The 17,916-nt window shown below is 46.1% G+C and overlaps 1 protein-coding gene across 1 annotated transcript in view; it reads left to right on the forward strand.

Moving 5' to 3' along the window:
- Positions 1 to 10,649, forward strand: part of EMSY (EMSY transcriptional repressor, BRCA2 interacting) — a 72,613-nt gene extending 61,964 nt beyond the window's left edge. Inside the window, exons 15-18 of the mRNA XM_068266656.1 lie at positions 4,097 to 4,320; positions 5,366 to 5,896; positions 7,266 to 7,802; positions 10,227 to 10,649. Of these exons, the coding sequence (XP_068122757.1) occupies positions 4,097 to 4,320; positions 5,366 to 5,896; positions 7,266 to 7,802; positions 10,227 to 10,418 (1,484 nt within the window). The 3' untranslated portion in view covers positions 10,419 to 10,649. The remainder of the gene's footprint in view (positions 1 to 4,096; positions 4,321 to 5,365; positions 5,897 to 7,265; positions 7,803 to 10,226) is intronic.
- Positions 10,650 to 17,916: the final 7,267 nt, after the last annotated feature.

Raw genomic sequence — 17,916 nt, forward strand, 5'->3', positions numbered from 1 at the left:
TTGTTCACTGGCACCTGTAGTGGTCAGTTCTTGTAGGTAATGTGTTTGGTGATCAAGGAAATGTGTATGTGTAAGAAACTAAGCGACGATCACGAGGGCTGAACTGTGATGGCGAGATGTCTGGGTCAGTACATCTTCTAGACAACAGAACTCGTGAGGTGTTTCCCATATGTGATGCTCAGCGATCCAAGGAAAGACAGTCTGCAAAGCAGTGGCATGGACTTGGATGACCATTGATACCAGAGCTGTGGAATCTGAGTGGGAGCAAAATTTTGGGTACCTGGAGTTGTGAGTCGGTGTTTCAATAAGCTAAGAAGTTGGAGTCTGAGTTTGGATGATAATTTGGTACCAACTCCACAGCCCTGGTAAGAATTAGACTAAGGAATCGGAGCAATTTTTGGGTACTTGGAGTCGGTGGTTTTATAAACCTGAGGAGTTGGATGATTTTTGTACCAACTCCACAGCCCTGGTTGATAAACTTGGGGTGCAAAGGCTAGTCTATCTAGCGTGATCACACATAGTGCTGGCCTGGAGGGGGCGCTGTCAGAACACCGTGCAACACAGCTGCTTGCTGGTCAGTCAGTGCTCATGCTGACCTCTGTCCACGGCCAGAAGTGTGTACAAAAGAGAACCAACTGGGCACTTGTCCGAAGCTTCAGGGAGAGATCATTTGTGTCTGCAGAAAACTCAGATGATTCCTCGCAAGTGTTTTTCCTGCACGATTTGAGCATTTGCCTGCATATTTTTATTGCATGTGGTTTGGTTTAGTTTTTTTTTTATTACAGTAGTCAGTGATACTGGCAGTGTTCACACTTGGCGATCACCAGCGATTTGCTGAAATCACAAAAGCGGTGTTCTCCCCGGAATATTTTTTCCAGCCGAGTGGCGTGAAAAAGTAGCCGGGTGGAATGAAAAAATAGCTGGGTGGGGCAAGATGAGAGAATGGAAGGCCGGCGCTTTTCTGCACAGCTCTGCTTAGAACTGAGAAGATACGCCGATGACAGCCGGGTGCTCACCAAAACTAGCCGGGTGAAGCACCCAGCTAAAAGAGCCTGGGGAGAAAGAACACTGCAAAAGCATGGCATGAAGCATTTTTAGCGATTTTTTTTTTTTTTTTTTTTTTTTTTTTTTTTTTTTTTTTTTTTGAGCAATGACATTGCAATGTTATAGATTTGCAAAATGCAGTCACTCCAAAATCGCTTTCCTGTACAGTGGAAAATTGCTTTGGAAAACGCTAGTGATTTTGCAAGCGTTTAGCGATTCCCAGGGTGAAGGAGGCCTTAGTAGGGCTAGTATCCTATCTGAATATGTTTCTCATCATGTCACTTAAGGTTCACTTTAACCATATTTTCTCTTTGTATAGATTTATTATACAATTAGAACACAGTATCCGAGTTCAATTCCCCAAAAAAGCATACTCTGTACTCCTAACTGAAGGAAATGTACTCCCCAGAGCAGTCCTTCAATAATTATCCACTGTGTGTACGATAAAGTGAACCTGTCACACTGTATATGGAGTGAGACTTGGCCCTTTGTCGAATCCATTAAGCTGCTTCCTCTGGCCAGCTATCCTCTCTCTAGTCATCTGACATCACTGGCAGCATTGATGGGCTCTAGCTGTCCAATAAGAAACCGTGTAGCTTAACGAGGCAGTAAGGGGCAGGTAGAATTTAGCACTCCAGCTAGCCGTTCATGGGTCGATTATGCTGCAATGTGCGATTAACTTTTTTTTTTTTTTTGTATTGAGATGGGAATAGTTTGCGAAGTGCTCCTAACGTGTATACATTTCACTGCTTATCTTTGTTTTTACGGTTATCAAATTATTTTCACACTTCACTGAAGGGACAGGATGACCAGGGTGAGGGACCAGTGAAACATGAGGGGAGGGGGAATCCCTCTCTTCACATCTGTTAACCGTGTGTGTGTGAACATTTGTAATTGATGGTGAAACCGGACACCCGAGGCTTTTCATACAAGGCCTTGTTCACATTATCACACGCAGATGGCCGTGCGATCGCAACGTATACGATCGCGCATCATCTGCGTTTGCATGCGTTGCATGGCTGATACCATTCACTAGTGAATGGTTCAGCCATGCGTTTTGCTAAAAAATGCATGCAGCATGCGTTCGTGCACCGCACTGGTACGGAACGCATGCAGCGTGAACATCAGACAGTGCAGTCTGTGCACTTCTGATGTTCCTCCGAGTCTGCTTCCCGCACGCGTGGCCGAAATACGGACGTCACCGTGTGTAATGTGAAGGAGCCCTAACTGTGTAGTCTCACATGCAAAGAACAGCACTGACAGTGTAATATTGAAGCACAGACTCACCTTTGCTAATGAATCCTTCCAATGCAGCTACAACCTATACACAACCAATGAAAGCTTTTGCCTCTGATAGTTAAAGTGAACCAGAGATGAAGCACCCCCATGTATTTTTCCATATAGATCAGTGGGAACATTAGAGAAAACACATACCATGCTTTCTGTTTCATTCTGCACTGCACAGCTTATTTCTTATCAGACCTGATAAAATCCCCGACTGAGCATTCAGTCTGGCTTTGCTACAATGACTCAGCTATAATGATTCCTGAGCAGAGCCAGCAGGGGGCAGGCTTGGCCTTGAAAAGACACGAGAGAACACAGACTGAGCTATAAATATTCCTGAGCAAAGCCAGACTGAATGCTCAGTCGGAGGTTTTATCAGGGCTGATTAGAAGCAAGCTGTGCAGTGCAGAATGAAACAGAAAGCAGGGTAGGTGTTTTTCCTAATGTTCCCACTGATATATATGGTAAAATACATGAGGGTGCTTCGTCTCTGGTTCCCTTTAACGTGAAAAGTAGGAAAATGTTTACACAGCTCCTTATTACATTTATTTTGTACATTGTCATTTTAGAACACTTGGCTATTGATAGTGTTCCTCTAAAAATCAATCGGACATGATCTGTTCCTATACTACTCAGCAGCCTCAGCGGAGAGCTACTGGGCATTGATTGAACTGCCAGTTTAAAGCTTTGCAATGCTATTCAGCCATGTAAGCTCTGCAGCACCTCTCCACCCATTCACACTGAAATGTGCAGACATTGTCAGATCACACGTTAAACCAATAAACTGCCCAAGATCAAAAGGGAATTGATGGATCGTTATGCTGGGCACACACGGCTCAATTTCGCAGCTAGATTCCGCTGTCAGTTTGTTTTATCTTCCGCTCGTTTTTCTTATCTTTTTCCATTCCCTGCTATGCGGAATCGAGCGCGGAAACGATCGGGCGGGAGATCGGACAAGTCTGAAATGATCTATCGAGCCATCTTAATGGCTCAAAAACGAGCAGTGTATTCCCAGCATTAGGGACAAGAGATGACCGGCAGATTCGATTAAGGTAATCAAACTGCCTGGAAAAAATCAAACTTGTAAAACCAGCCTAAAGCCTTATTTACACGCTAGCTGACAACAGCAACGGAACATTTGCAACGCACTTTTCTCCCGCAGGACCCAAAACACATAAGCTTGTCTCAGATCAGTACATAGTGATGTGTGCAGGGGAAAAAAGTTATGCGATTATAAATGCCAGACTGAACAGCTTCTCAGTTTTGATTTAAACGTCTCCAGTGTTGGAGCTGTTTTGATAAAGTTTGGCAAGGCATTCCACAGGGTAGGGGCAGCATGACGGAAAACTGTGGCTCCAGGTTTTTAGTTGAACTCTGGGGGTGGCCAAGTTATATGATCTGAAGTGGACCGTAATCCAGTGGGTGCATGGCAGGTTCACCACCCCCCAACCCCAGAAGGGCTGCTTGGTCAGTGATCCACCTGGCTGATCGCTATGGGTGAGAACCTTGTTCTACCACTCACCCGGCTCCAGAGTGACCTCATACCCGCGCAGCTCTGTGCCCCTCCTCATGGCAACAGAATAAGTCACTAGCCTATAGGTTAGTGGCGCATCTGTACAGCTTCGGCCTTGCAAAGTCTCCTAAGAGGTTGAATCCCGATCCATGCCTCGTTCTTGTGTATAAAGCTTAGGTCTCTCTCTTCATAAACTGTTGGACTCTGAGTATTGCTGTAGCTGTTTTCCTGATCTGGTCTCTTGGATTCTTGCAGGTAAGACGAGGCAGCTGGCCTCCACCACCACAGTGAGCTCTGCAGAGGTCCCGCTCAGCTCGCTCCTCCACGTCACCCACCCGTCTCAGCACCTGCACACCACGCAGTCCTCCCGCACAGCGGTGCAATACGTCACCCAATCACAGAGCGCGGCACAGACCTCCGTATTGGTCAAATCCATCCCGACCTCCTCCAGCGGAGCCATCACACACATCATGCAGCAGGTATGTCCTCCGGTGGCCCACTGCAATGTACTGGTACCCCTGTTACCAGCATTTTGGTAAATATTTGTTGTTTGCATTACTTTTTTTTTTCCATGGTGGTTACTTTCTTGCACATTGCAAAACTTTGGTTTATACACACACTAATCTAGCTCCCTGGTGTCCAGTGGCTCCCTCCTCTATAAAGTGCCCTGGTGAATAATGGTCCTTCCTCCCCTATACAGTTTCCTGGTATCTAGTGGCCCCGCTACCACCTCTATAGTTTCCTGGTGTCTAGTGATTCCCCCCCATACAGTTTCCTGGTATCTAGTGATTCCCCCCATACAGTTTCCTGGTATCTAGTGGCCCTCCCGTATGCAGTTTCCTGGTGTCTAATGACCCCCCTCCTTCCCTTATACAGTTCCCTGGTGTTTAGTGACCCCCCCCCCTCCTTCCCCTATACAGTTCCCTGGTGTCTAGTGACCCCTCTCCTTCCCCCATACAGTTCCCTGGTGTCTAGTGACCCCCCCTCCTTCCCCTATACAGTTCCCTGGTGTCTAGTGACCCCTCTCCTTCCCCTATACAGTTCCCTGGTGTCTAGTGACCCCTCTCCTTCCCCTATACAGTTCCCTGGTGTCTAGTGACCCCTCTCCTTCCCCTATACAGTTCCCTGGTGTCTAGTGACCCCCCCCTCCTTCCCCTATACAGTTCCCTGGTGTTTAGTGACCCCCCCCCCCCTTCCCCTATACAGTTCCCTGGTGTCTAGTGACCCCTCTCCTTCACCTAATACAGTTCCCTGGTGTCTAGTGATCCTTCCCCTATACAGTCCCCTGGTGTCTGGTACTTTCCCCCTCTTTTCCCCATAAGACTTCCCTGGTGATTTAGGGCTTTGTCCCCAATATAGCTTCCCTGGTGGTGTAGAGTGGTCCAATCAATGCAAAGTGGGGAATCCACTTGCGGGCCAGACTTTGCCCGTGGGCCGGAGTTTGGCATGTATGCACTAATGCAATATCCAGTTTTTCCCTTAGTCCTGTGCTATTACCAGTGATCTGCTAATGTCGTCCTACAGGCGCTGAGCAGCCACACGGCCTTCAAGAGAATGGAGGAGACGGTGACCGAGGAGGGCGAAGTGGAGGAGATGGACACCTTAGACCCACAAACGGGCCTCTTCTACCGGTCGGCCCTGGCTCAGAAGCAGCATAAGCAGATACACCTCCACCAGGAGGGGGCGCACCTGCAGCTCAAGACTATGCAGTCTCTGCAAACCAAGCAGAAGCAGATCATCCTTCAGCCTGAGCAGCTCCAACACAAGCTCCAGCAGGCCGCCCAGCTGTCCTTCAGGCAGCAGAAATTAACGCCCCTGCAGCAGGAGCAGATCCAGCAGCACGCACAGCGCCACATGCTGGTGAAGGAGAGGCACATCCCCTCGCTGATGTCCCAGCCACAGCAGACGGTGGTGCAGGTCCTGGCCGTGAAGACGACGCAGCAGCTACCGAAGCTGCAGCAGGTGCCGACACACCAGAAGATCTACATGCAGTCCCAGCTGTCCCAGACTGCCGTGCAACTGCCCATCAGCGCAGACAAGCCGCCTACCAGTCAGGTAAACTGCCTGTCACTCTCTCTACCAACCCCCCCCCCCCCCCCCGACCTTCTCTTACCCAGACAGTCACACACATACACCAGTCAGGTAAACTGCCTGTCACTCTCTCTACCAACCTCCCCCCCCTTCTCTGACACAGACAGTCACACGCACACATACACCAGTCAGGTAAACTGCCTGTCACTCCCTTTAACCCCCCAACGCCGCCCCCCCCCCCCCTTACCCAGACTCACACACTAAGACATGCGCCAGTCAGGTAGACTGCCTGTCACTCTCTCTACACCCCCCCCCCTCCGCCCCCCTTATCCAGACACACACCAGTCATGTAAACTGCCTGTCACTCCCTCTAACACCCCCTCACCCAGACACTCGCACACAAAGACATAAGCCAGTCAGGTAAACTGCCTGTCACTCTCTACCCCCCCCCCCCCCCCCCGCCCTCCACACACACACACCAGTCAGGTAAACTGCCAGTCACTCTCTACCACATCCCCCCCACCTCACCTACATAGAGGAGGTAAAATTGACCAGTGGTTGGCCAGTCAAAATTGTATGTGTGCATGAGGCCTTACCTCCTAGTAGTATGCCCGACTAGTTGCTATTGGTAAACCAGAGTCTGGGTCGGGGTGACTGCTGGGTGGGTTATGGCAGAGTGCGCAGCGCACTTGATTCATAACTCGCCCCCCCTGGGATCCAGAAGCTGCAGCCTGTTTTCAGCATCTCCTCCAAGGCTCTCCAATCTCTATGGTGAGAGTGTCGTCTGTCACATGACTTCATATGATCTCAGAGAGAGAGCGCCCCAGGAGGACAGGGTGAAGACACGCAGCGTGAGGCCAGAACCCGAGAAGGTGAGTTCTTGGGGGGGTGCCCAAGGGCTGGTAGACGCCAGACGCTGGACGTACCAAAGATCTACCAGCACTCCTGCTGAAACATTTACAAATTCAGTTACTACATGAGTCGTAGTATTATTATTATTTAGTAATTATATAGCGCCAACATCTTCCGCAGCGCTGTACATAGTGTATATAATCTTGTCACTAACTGTCCCTCAAAGCTCACAATCTAGTCCCTACCATAGTCATATGTCTATATTGTGTATTTAGTCTAGGGCCAATTTAGGGGGGAAGCCAATTAACTTATCTGTGTTTTTGGGATGTGAGAGGAAACCGGAGTGCATGGGGGAAACCCACACAGACATGGGGAGAACATACAAACTCCTTGCAGATGTTGACCTGGCTGGGATTCGAAACCGGGGAACCCAGCGCTGGAAGGCGAGATCGCTAACCACTACACCACCATGCTGTTACTAGGATCACTTTCTGTGCTTTTTTTTTTTTCCCCCCAATTAATTTTTTTCTCCCCGCTGTAGGTGATGCAGACGATGGTATCTCAGGGTTCTGCCGTTACCAAGATCACGTTTGAAGGACACCAGCCACCCACAGTATCCAAGGCAGCAGTTAGCGACTGCCTACCTAAACTCACCCCAGCCATGGCCGGTATCCTGCCGGCGGTGACGCTGTCTGAGAAAACGTCCGTAGCCGATATTCTGAAGATGTCAATGATGGAGGCAGAGATAGACCCCAACGTGGAGCCGATGATCGTGGATCCGCCACCTAAACCGGCCCCCATTATTAAACCCATGCCAGTGTTAACAGAGGCAGCGATACCACCCCAGGTGCAGAGACTGTCTGCCCCGAGCACAGTGACTTGTACAGTACCGCCCCTGCCTAAATGTTTCCCCGCCCCAATTATTACAGCAACGACTTCTACCGCCCTGCCTGTCCCGCTGCCTCCACCGCCGCCGCTGACCAGGAAAGTGGACGTTCCCGTAGCCAGTCAGATCATACAGATCCAGAACGTGCCACCCAAACGGACCGAAGAAATCCCTTCCGAAATCATCATTCAGGTAAATCCATTTCCGGTTTTTATCTGTAGAAGTTGTAAAGCGCTAATACAAGCAGTGTGTTTTCAATTGGATCTGAGATATAAAAAATAGTCTACTTTATCAGCACAACATATAAGTTTAAAGGACAACTGAAGTGAGAGCGGTATATGGAGGCTGACCTATTTCCTTTAAGCAATACCAATCGCCTGGCTGTCCTGCTGATCCTCTGCCTCTAATACATTTAGCCTCAGACCCTGAACAAGCATGCAGCAGGTCAGGGGTTTCTGACATTATTGTCAGATTTGACAAGATCAGCTGCATGCTTGTTTCTGGTGCGATTCCGACACTACTGCAGCCAAATAGACCAGCAGGGCTGCCAGGCAACTGGTATTGCTTAAAAAAGGAAATAAATATGGCAGCCTCCATATTCTTCTCACTACAGTTGTCCTTAAAGAATTGCATGTTTATTTAAGAGCAGCCCTTTGACATGGGAGGCCAGGGTTGGAATCCTGGTTAGGGTCAGTACCTGTTCAGTAAGGAGTTCAAGGCAAGACTCCCTAACACTGCAGGGTGGTCTCCTGAGCGCGTCCCAGTGGCTGCAGCTCCTGAGAGCTTTGAGTCCGACGGGAGAAAAACGCTGTACAAATGTTCGGATTATTATTACGTTCTTCTGACTTTAGTTGCTCTTTTAAGACTGGTTTCCACGGCTTCCCCAAGCTTAATATATTTTCAAGTACTGTATTTTAACATTTAATACAGAGTTCTCGGTACCGAACACTGGCAATCTAGTGCAGGAGACTTGGGCGCCACCATAGGCCGTAATGGGTATTGCGGCTATAGCGGCGCACAGAGTGCAACTTCGGCGCCATCAGAAGACGGAGCTGAAGTCACTTTTAAAACACAGCACACAATAGCTGGAAGCTGAATTACATCATTACCCACCATCCATGTCGCCCTAGAGGGGGAATAGTAATTACCGCCGCCGGGAACTTGTGCAGAAGCAGGGTGAGCCATATATCGGCTGTATCCTGCGCCCAAGTCTCCTGGCGGCGAATCCTCTCATACGCCTATAGAGTGGGGTATAATACTGTATTAGCTAGGACTATTTTTAGCAATGGCCTCAATTCACTAAGCTTAACTCCTGTCTTTAATAACTCTTCTGAGCTGTTTTACAGTTATCACAATTATATCACCATGGTGATAACTGTAAAACAGCTCAGAAGAGTTATTAAAGACATGAGTTAAGGTCAGTGAATTGAGGCCAGGAAGCACATTTATCCGGCAACAACCAATTCCTGTCTGTGCCGGATAACCGAGACCCCCCCTACAGTATCTAGATTGGGCAATTCCCAGCCTAAAGCAGCAGGGTTCAGCTTGTTGGCTATGCACGCATAACCCCCCCCCCCTCCAAACTATATGCCATGATTTAAAGGGGCACTACAGCGAAAAACTGTAAAATTGAAAATATGTGCAAACGTATACAAATAAGAAGTTCATTTTTTCCAGAGTAAAATGAGCCATAAATTACTTTTTCTCCTATGTTGCTGTAACAGTAGGTAGTAGAAATCTGACAGAAGTGACAGGTTTTGGACTAGCCCATCTCTTTATAGGGGATTCTCAGGGATATATTTATTTTCAAAAACACTTAGTGAATGGCAGTTGCTCTGTCCAATTGTCAGAAAACTGTGTAGGGAGCAGGGAAGCTGGCTGGCATCATTGTTTAAATCCTTTTTAGGGAATATCTTTATAAAGAATAAAAGCCTTGCTGAGAATTCCCTATGAAGAGATGGACTAGTCCAAAACCTGTCGCTTCTGTCAGATTTCTACTACCTACTGTAAGTGACAGCATTATAGGAGAAAAGTAATTTATGGCTCATTTTACTCTGGAAAAAAATGTACTTCCTATTTGTATATGTTTGCACATATTTTACATTTTACAGTTTTTCGCTGTAGTGTCCCTTTAAGGTTAGAACAGGTAAGTGTTTATTGCTATTACTACTCCATAATGCTCAGTACCACAATATACATTGCTGCCCATAATTATTTAAATTACTTTCATTCAACCATCAAGTCATTTTTTGATGGGAAATGTCATAGGTGTCTCCCAAACGATAATAAGACAGTATACAGGAGGCATTATTGTGGGAGGAAAACCATTTCTCCGCTTTTATTTACATTTGACCAAAAAGTGTCCAGTCCGAAATTATTCATACCCTTCGCAATAATCAATAGAAAAGCCTTTGTTGGCTATTACAGCAATCAAATGCTTCCTATAATTGCAGACCAGCTTTTTGCATGTCTCCACAGGTATTTTTGCCCTTTAAGTACCTTTAAGTCAAAATTTGCCAGGGTTATGAATAATGAATACAACACTGTATGTTACTACTTTACACTACACTGATCCTAATACATTTTTTGGGTCCATTGTTTTTTTTCTCCCTTCAGACCATCCCTCAGTATCCCATCACCTGCCACTCCAGCTCCAACGTGGTGGTGGAACCCAGCGGACTTCTCGAGATGAACAATTTCACCAGCCAGCAGCTGGGAGACGAGGACACGGTCATCATACACGACAGTGACATCAGCAGTGACGAGAGGACACAATGTAAGCCTTCGCTCAATATAGAGCAGGCGTAGCAGGCCCTGACCCTAGCGACTGCATGGACATCACCCTTTGGAGTTGGTTGAAGGGTTCAGATGTTGAAGGCCCTTACTTAGACTCGTCGCACCGACGTGAGTTCAGTCACAGCCTTCGATGGCCCACCGTTTTTACGAGCACAGTGTTTTTAAGATGAAAACGTCAGCCAAGATGTTCTTGCTGTCCTCCTAGAGGGGTCGATCATGAACACGCAGAATCATGTGGAACAATTTATGGGTCCTTAACGATTTCTTCAAAAATTTGTTTGGGAAGATTTATTTTTCCTTTCTTTTTAGGAAACGGGGGAGAGGCAGATGTTTTTGAGAGTTTATTTTTGATGGTTGAAAGTTGTGTTTGTTGGAGTTCAGATACTTTATTTCCAAATCTGGGAAGATGGATTGTCCGTTTTTGGTCGCGGGATTATCTTAATTTTTTTTTTCTTTTTTTCTTTTCAAATGTGGCCAAAGTTGGCTGAGAATTTGTTTTGCAGTTTTCCTATCCATATTAACCGTCAAGATGGTCATTTGACACAAGCGTTAGTCACCGTACTGGTAATGGAGCAGGTCAGATGCAAATCATTATGGCTTTTAACCAAGTTGTGCACATCTTGACATGGGGCCAATCAAAATCGACAGGAAGTTAATGTGATTGTTCTAATTCCAAGCTTCATCCATTTCTGACCGGGTATATTGGTAGTGGAGCTTTTGGTGGAAATGGTCCATGTTGATGAGACCCAACCAGACAGGTCTACAGATCGGCAGTGTCCCTTGAAGGTCAATGAGATGCAAATTATTCCAAATTGATGCAGTTTTAAGCTACTTGCGCACATCCCATAATTATTGCCAATCGCGGCTCGATCCCTCGTTGACAATACAGGGAATGATGTTGTACCGGCACATCCCTAACCTTGAGGCTAGCAATGTGGTCTGTTGCTGTGGAAGGTGGCGAACAGAAGATGATTGGGGCACGACGGATCGGCTTCTATGGGTCGGGTTGGGGGAGGGGTTGAAAGCAGCATAGTGATTGGTCGTGTTCGGGCATTGGGGGTCGTTTAAGGATCCAACACGAATCCTTAAAGAGACTCTGTAACAATTTTTTCAGCCTTAGTTCTTCTATCCTATGAGTTCCTATGCCTGTTCTAATGTGCTGGGGCTTACTGCAGCTCTTCCTAATTACACTGTCTCTGTAATAAATCAATGTATCTTTCCTCTGTCCTGTTTGTCGGGCTAAGGCTTTGATTGTGTGGAATGTGCAGGGCTGCTTGTGATTGGTAGAAGCGATACACACCCTCTGCAGGCCCCCTGCATACTCACACACTATGCTTAGCTGAGCCTATTAGAAGCTGGTTAGTTTGTTTGTAAACATTGCCTAAAACTGTTAATTACAAGCCAGGATTGCAGCAGAGAGTGGCAGAAACAGCACAGAGGGGCACAGGAGAAAATAAGGAATAGAATGGTATGCTTTTTAGTGTAAGAATATTAGAGTACAGATTCTCTTTAATGATTGATTAGCGGCTGAGTGGTCACGATTGGACATTTCGTCCGCCAGTTATTGAATGCGTGTACGTACCTTTACACACACTTTGTATGTAAATCTATGCAGCTCGAAAATGGGCCCATCCGATGAAGCCCAGGTGTAATTCGATTGGTCCATTTTCAAGCTGCATACTATTGCATACAACATTTGCATAATCCTGCATCCGATTTGCATCTTATTCACCATTTCTAGACCATTTCCTTATTCTCAGAGAATTAGAGGGAATGTATAGGGTTTTTTTCGTTTTTGTTTTTTTAATGTATTTATTTTTTAACATAATTTGTTTTATTATTTTTATTTATCGCTACAAATACATTTTTAGTCAGAAAAATATTTCAAAAAATGATTTCACATTTGAAACCTAGTAAAGAATGATTACAAACTAAACATTGCGTTTCTTAGAAATAGAGATTTGAATGAGACGTTAATAATATCTTCAAGTTGATGCAAATGTTATGCTGATTCTATGCAAATCTACACAGCGGGGAATTGCTCCAGTCAGTTGCAGCAGCTGGTGACTGCGATCGGTGCACTTGCAAGATGCATAAAATGAACTTAAAATTTGTATCAACTTGAAATTATCATATTTTCCCAGAATAAAATTCTCTCTAAATTACTTTTTTTTTCCTGCATTGCTGTCACAGCAGGAAGTAAAAAGCTGACAGATTTTGGACTAGTCCATGTACTTATAGGGAATTCTTAGTATCGCCTTTATTCTTTACAAAGGCACTCCAGGAGAAGGATCTATTTAAAGATGTCAGCCAGCTTCCCCACTCAATTGCACACTTTTTTTGTTCAGCAAGTGTTCTTATAAATTAATAGCTGATGATTCCCCCATGAGGAGTTGGACCAGTCCAAAACCTGTCAAATTTTTCGCAACTAGTTGGCCTTCAGGCTAGGTTCACAGTGGGACGTTGCGTTGTAAATTTGCAGTGCATCATTGCAATGCAACAAAAAAGTGGTAATGCAGATTAACGCTGCGTTACTGTCACATACAGTAGGTACAGTGAAGCATACTGGCAATGAAAAGCATGCTTTCCTGTACGCAGTAACGTGTGCGTTATGGTAACGCACTGCAGCAGTGAGTTACCATAACGCTACACAGTATGATGTGGCGCTAACGGAGCACTGTAAATGTTGCATAGACTTTTAATTGCGATGCGGTAAGCTGCGTTATAAGTTATAAGACTATAACGCAGCTCCGCAACGTCCCACTGTGAACCTATAAACATAGGCTCCTTTCACATCTGCCCTTTTATCAGCGTATCCCTTGTGTCCGGTGATTGGGACGTGAACGGTACGCAAAGTCCTGACTTGCACGATTATCTCCTATTGCAGATGCGTCCGCCTTAGACTATGCTCCAGACGGAGTGAGGGCATACAGCCAATGAAAAGTATGGCTTCACTGTAACCGTTGCGGTAAGACACTGCAAGCAGTGCGTTACCATGCCGAACTCCGTTCTACCGAAACGAACCTTCCGCACTGTGAGCGTCGCTATAGGTGGTGCATTGTAGTGTGGCCTTTATACCAGGGCTGTGCAGTCGATACCAAAATCATCCGACTCCGCAGTTTATGAAACCACCAACTCTGACTCAAGGTACCAAAAATGGGTCCAACTTCTTGACTCCGACTCCTCAGTCTAAGACTTATCAGGGCTGTGGATTTAGTACAAAAATCATCCGACTCGGACTCTTCAGTTTATGAAACCTCCAACTCAGACTCCAGGTACCTAAAAATTGCTTTGACGCCTCGAGTCCAACTCCACAGCCCTGCTTTATACTGCGACGCACCACTGTGTAGGTATCCTAGCTAAAATGTCTTTCGCCCCACAACAAAACAAAACCTTTCCCATGATTAAGGTGCCCATACACTCGCTGCTTTTCCAGTTCCATTCCCTGCAGACTTGAATCATCTGCTGGGGATTGTTTCCCCAAAATGTCAGTCTGTTGAATTTTTATCGATTTTTGAATAAAAATCGATTGAAAGCACCAATAGGACGGGACTGAAAATTTAGGTCTATAGGAGGCGGGGTCAGGGCATTGGTAGATCGATGGCGTATAGTTTGGCCCCGCATCAAAAAGTGCGATGCTGCAGCTCAAACATCTATTGGAATCTATTGGAAATTGGTGTGCAGTGTGTGGTAGGAATCAATTTCTTCTGGATTCTTTTTTGAAAGGAATTGATCTTTTTGGAACATTGGGTGGAAATCTAGAAGTGTATGGTCAGCTTAACGTGCGTTTCCAGATAAACCAGCAGATGGAACACTAAGCCAAAATTACATTTTTACTTGTGATCATTTAATATTTTTCTGATTAAAAATAATCTAATATTTAGGACTAAACCTGATAAAACCAGAATAAGGGTCCTTTCAAATGGGCAGATGAGCTGTGTGCTCATCAAGCAGTTGCCGGGCAGCAGCGAGCAGTTGCCGGGCAGCAGCAAGCAGTTGTGAGAGTTCGACAGGCTTTTCACTGCATATGTGAAAGGGCCCAAAGAAATATTATACATTCCCTCTGTAAACTTTCTTTGAACAGGGCATTGAATAGTGTTTGTAATTCCTACTTTCTTTAAAAAAAATTTTTTTTTTTTTTTGTCCTTCAAAAGTATTTGGCTGCCTGACTGACTAATAAGTCGTACCTCCTGAAATGCTCTATGGCCAACTTGAGAGACAACAGAATGAGGGGGCTCTGCCTGGGAGCATTTAGTCCGAAATAACTTGACCAAGTTACAAAAAAGGACATGTAAAAGTGGTTGACAACAGATGTAGAAATGTGAAATAACGGAGGGAAGTGAGAAAGATCAGACCACATGTCTCGTTGTGTGACAAGGACAGAACACTGCAAGGATGCTGAACAGGATCTAACAGACAGGGGAGCAGCACTGACTGGAGACTTGTTTAGTCCCAGTCCCGTGATTGGCTAGCTAACGAGCAGCTGTGGACGTATGTTCCTGTTGCAGCTGCACAATCCCAGAATGCATCAGCAACTCGGCTGCCTAAACCACAAAATGCATAAAGAACAAATGTTTTTCTTGGGGAAAATGTGAAAAAAAAGCCTTTTAAAGGTGGGGAGGGGGATGATTGCATTTCAATCGCAAATTTTCACATTGCGCATGTAAGACCCCAAAACAAGCATGGCTGGCTTGTAGTGGACAGTTCATGTGCTGTAATAGGGAGAGAGACTCAGAATAAACAGGCAGCATGTCAGCTGATCCCATAGAAGCTCACTACTGCCCCTTGTGACCAACATCTCTTCATGAACGGCATTGTGCTGTGTGGCATTCCCCCTTACCTTTCTCTTGGTCGTATTATGGTGCTTCATTGTCTGTATAGGTGTATAAAAAGTGTAAAAATACGCTTCTTTGGTCATAGTGAAAGCCCTTGTGGTTTGAAGTATCCCTGTCACTTGGTTTAGGTGTTTAACCTAGTGAAAGTTTTGTATACACTGAGAAATACAGTTTTGTATACACTGCGATAGACACCACTCCCCCTGCAGTCCATGCATGGAATAGTTTATCTCTTCAGTTCCCTGCTTCTGCTGACTCCAGCGACGGGAACTGAGATACATAACCTGTCAGACTCCCCGTCATGTTTCTTCGGTTGGTTGCGCTTTTGTGCGTGTGTCCCACTAGACATTGCAGTGGTATGGTATAGTTGCCCTCTCACACAATCGTTTTCAGGAAAAGTTGTGGATTTTTTTAGAAAAAAAAATCAAAATTCACACCAGGTGGAAACCATTACAAATTTTTATTTATATATTTTTTAAAATCTCCCGTGTTACACCAAAGCTTCACCAAGAGAGGTTAGATTGCAGCTGTAGACATATAGGGGAGACTGCTGCTCCTGTGCTGCAGACTGGCACCAGCTAAAGCATCTCCTCACCCATCTAAAGCTGTGTACACACTTGAAAGATTAATGAAAGGTATCAGACCAATTTTACCCCCTTCCATGTAGTATGAGAGCCATACTCTACACCAGAGATCCCCAAATGTTTTGAGTTAAGGGCCTGGTCAACATACTTCAGACTGATATAGAAGTCTTTGCGGGCCAGACAGTGAAGCTTACCCAGGTGACAACCTGCAGTCCAATTGGACAAACGTGTCACCTGATGTGTAATTTGATTGGAAACCAGCAAATTCTCTCTGGCTTCTTTCTATATGCGGACCACCAATATTTAAAGATGTAGCTGACCGCATCTATAATACATTTTGTGTGTGTGTGTGTGGGGGGGGGGGGGGGGGGGCGGTAAAAAAGCCTCAGGGGGCCACATTCGGTCCGCGGGCCTTAGTTTGAGGACCACTGCTCTACACAGTCTATTCTATGGAGCTGAACTCCCCCTCAGATAGAACTCTTTGCAAGATGCTGCACACACAGATGCTGTACACATGCAACAGATCCGTATCTGCAAAAGATCAGTTCCTGCAAAATGCATTCATAGTCTATGATATCTGCAGATCCTCATACACACCTTGTTTGACAGACATTTATCTGCAGATCTGAAGATCCATTCTGGTGGATCTGATCTGCAGATGAATGTCTGTTATGCCGGGCATACACGGCTGCGTTTATGCGCGCGGCTCGATGCCGGCGCATCCCCGCTCGTCCGCGTGGATCGAATCCCGCTCGTCCCTGCGGGCGGCTGCTAATCAGCCACTCGTTTATTCTATTGTTCTCCCCGCCAGTATCGAGCAAAGTATCGATCCGACGGGGTATCACACACGTCGGATATTGTCAATTGAGCCATTAGGCTCGACTGATAATCCTCTCCAGCAGCCGTGTATGCCCAGCATTAAACCAAGTGTGTGTGATGATCTGCAGATCTCATAGACTATGAATGCAATTTGCAGGAACGGATCTTTGGCAGGAACAGATCTTTGGCAGATACTGATCTTTTGTGTCTGTACAGCATCTGTGTGTGCAGCATCTTGCAAAGATTTCTGTCTGATGGGGAGTGCAGCTCCATAGAATAGACTGTGTAGGTATGGCTCTCATACTACATGGAAGGGGGTAAGATTTCTATCTGATGGGGAGTTCAGCTCCATAGAAAAGACTGTGTAGAGTATGTCTCTCATACTACAGGAAGGGTGGTAAGATTGGTCTGTGATCTTTCATTAATCTTTCAAGTGTGTACTTGGCTTTACTTCATAATTCAGTCACATTCTGCCTGTTGGTACCAATCCAACCTTGTTCCGCCTGCCATTTTTTTTAAACCTTGACTAGCTTAAAGTGAAACTTAAAGAAAACCTGTAATGGAAAAAAAAAACCCTCTGGGGGATACTTACCTCAGGAGGGGGAAGCCTCGGCATCCTAACGAGGTTGTCCTCCGGTGTCCCAGAAATCTAGCGATGCAGCCCCCCGAACAGCAGCAAGGTAAATATCTACCTACCGCCATCCTGCGCAGGCGCACGAGCGGCTCTTTGGTATAAGGTGTAAATAGCTGAACCTGATCGTATCCGCTCTTCTGCGCAGGTGTGAGTCCTTTGTGCCTGCGCAGTAGAGCAGATCCGATCGGGTTCAGCTTTTTTTACCGCCTTAACTGAACGAAGAACCGCTAGTGCACCTGCGCAGGATCGCGGATTGGTAAATATAGCCTGCTCCTGCGCACCCTTGTCAAGCTTGTCGGGAGAGGTTCCGGGGGAGCCAGCGCTGGGTTCCTGAAGCTACAGACAGGGAAGCCTCATTGGGATCCAGAGGCTTCCCCCTCCCAAGGTAAGTATCCCCCAGAGGGTTTTTTTCTTTTTGTAACAGGTTCTCTTTAAGTGAAAACAAAGTGAAGAGATAAATGTGAACACGCTGAATCCAGCGCTGGAGACTTGGGCGCAGCCAGCGCCACCATAGGCCGTAATAGGAATTACGTCTATAGCAGCGCACAGGAAGTAACTTCGGCACCATCAGAAGACGGAGCTGAAGTTACTTTTAAAACACAATAATTCGGCCTCCAGCAATCGCTGGAAGCCAAATT

This window comes from Hyperolius riggenbachi, chromosome 2 (genome assembly GCF_040937935.1).
Source record: "Hyperolius riggenbachi isolate aHypRig1 chromosome 2, aHypRig1.pri, whole genome shotgun sequence".
Classification (NCBI taxonomy): domain Eukaryota; kingdom Metazoa; phylum Chordata; class Amphibia; order Anura; family Hyperoliidae; genus Hyperolius; species Hyperolius riggenbachi.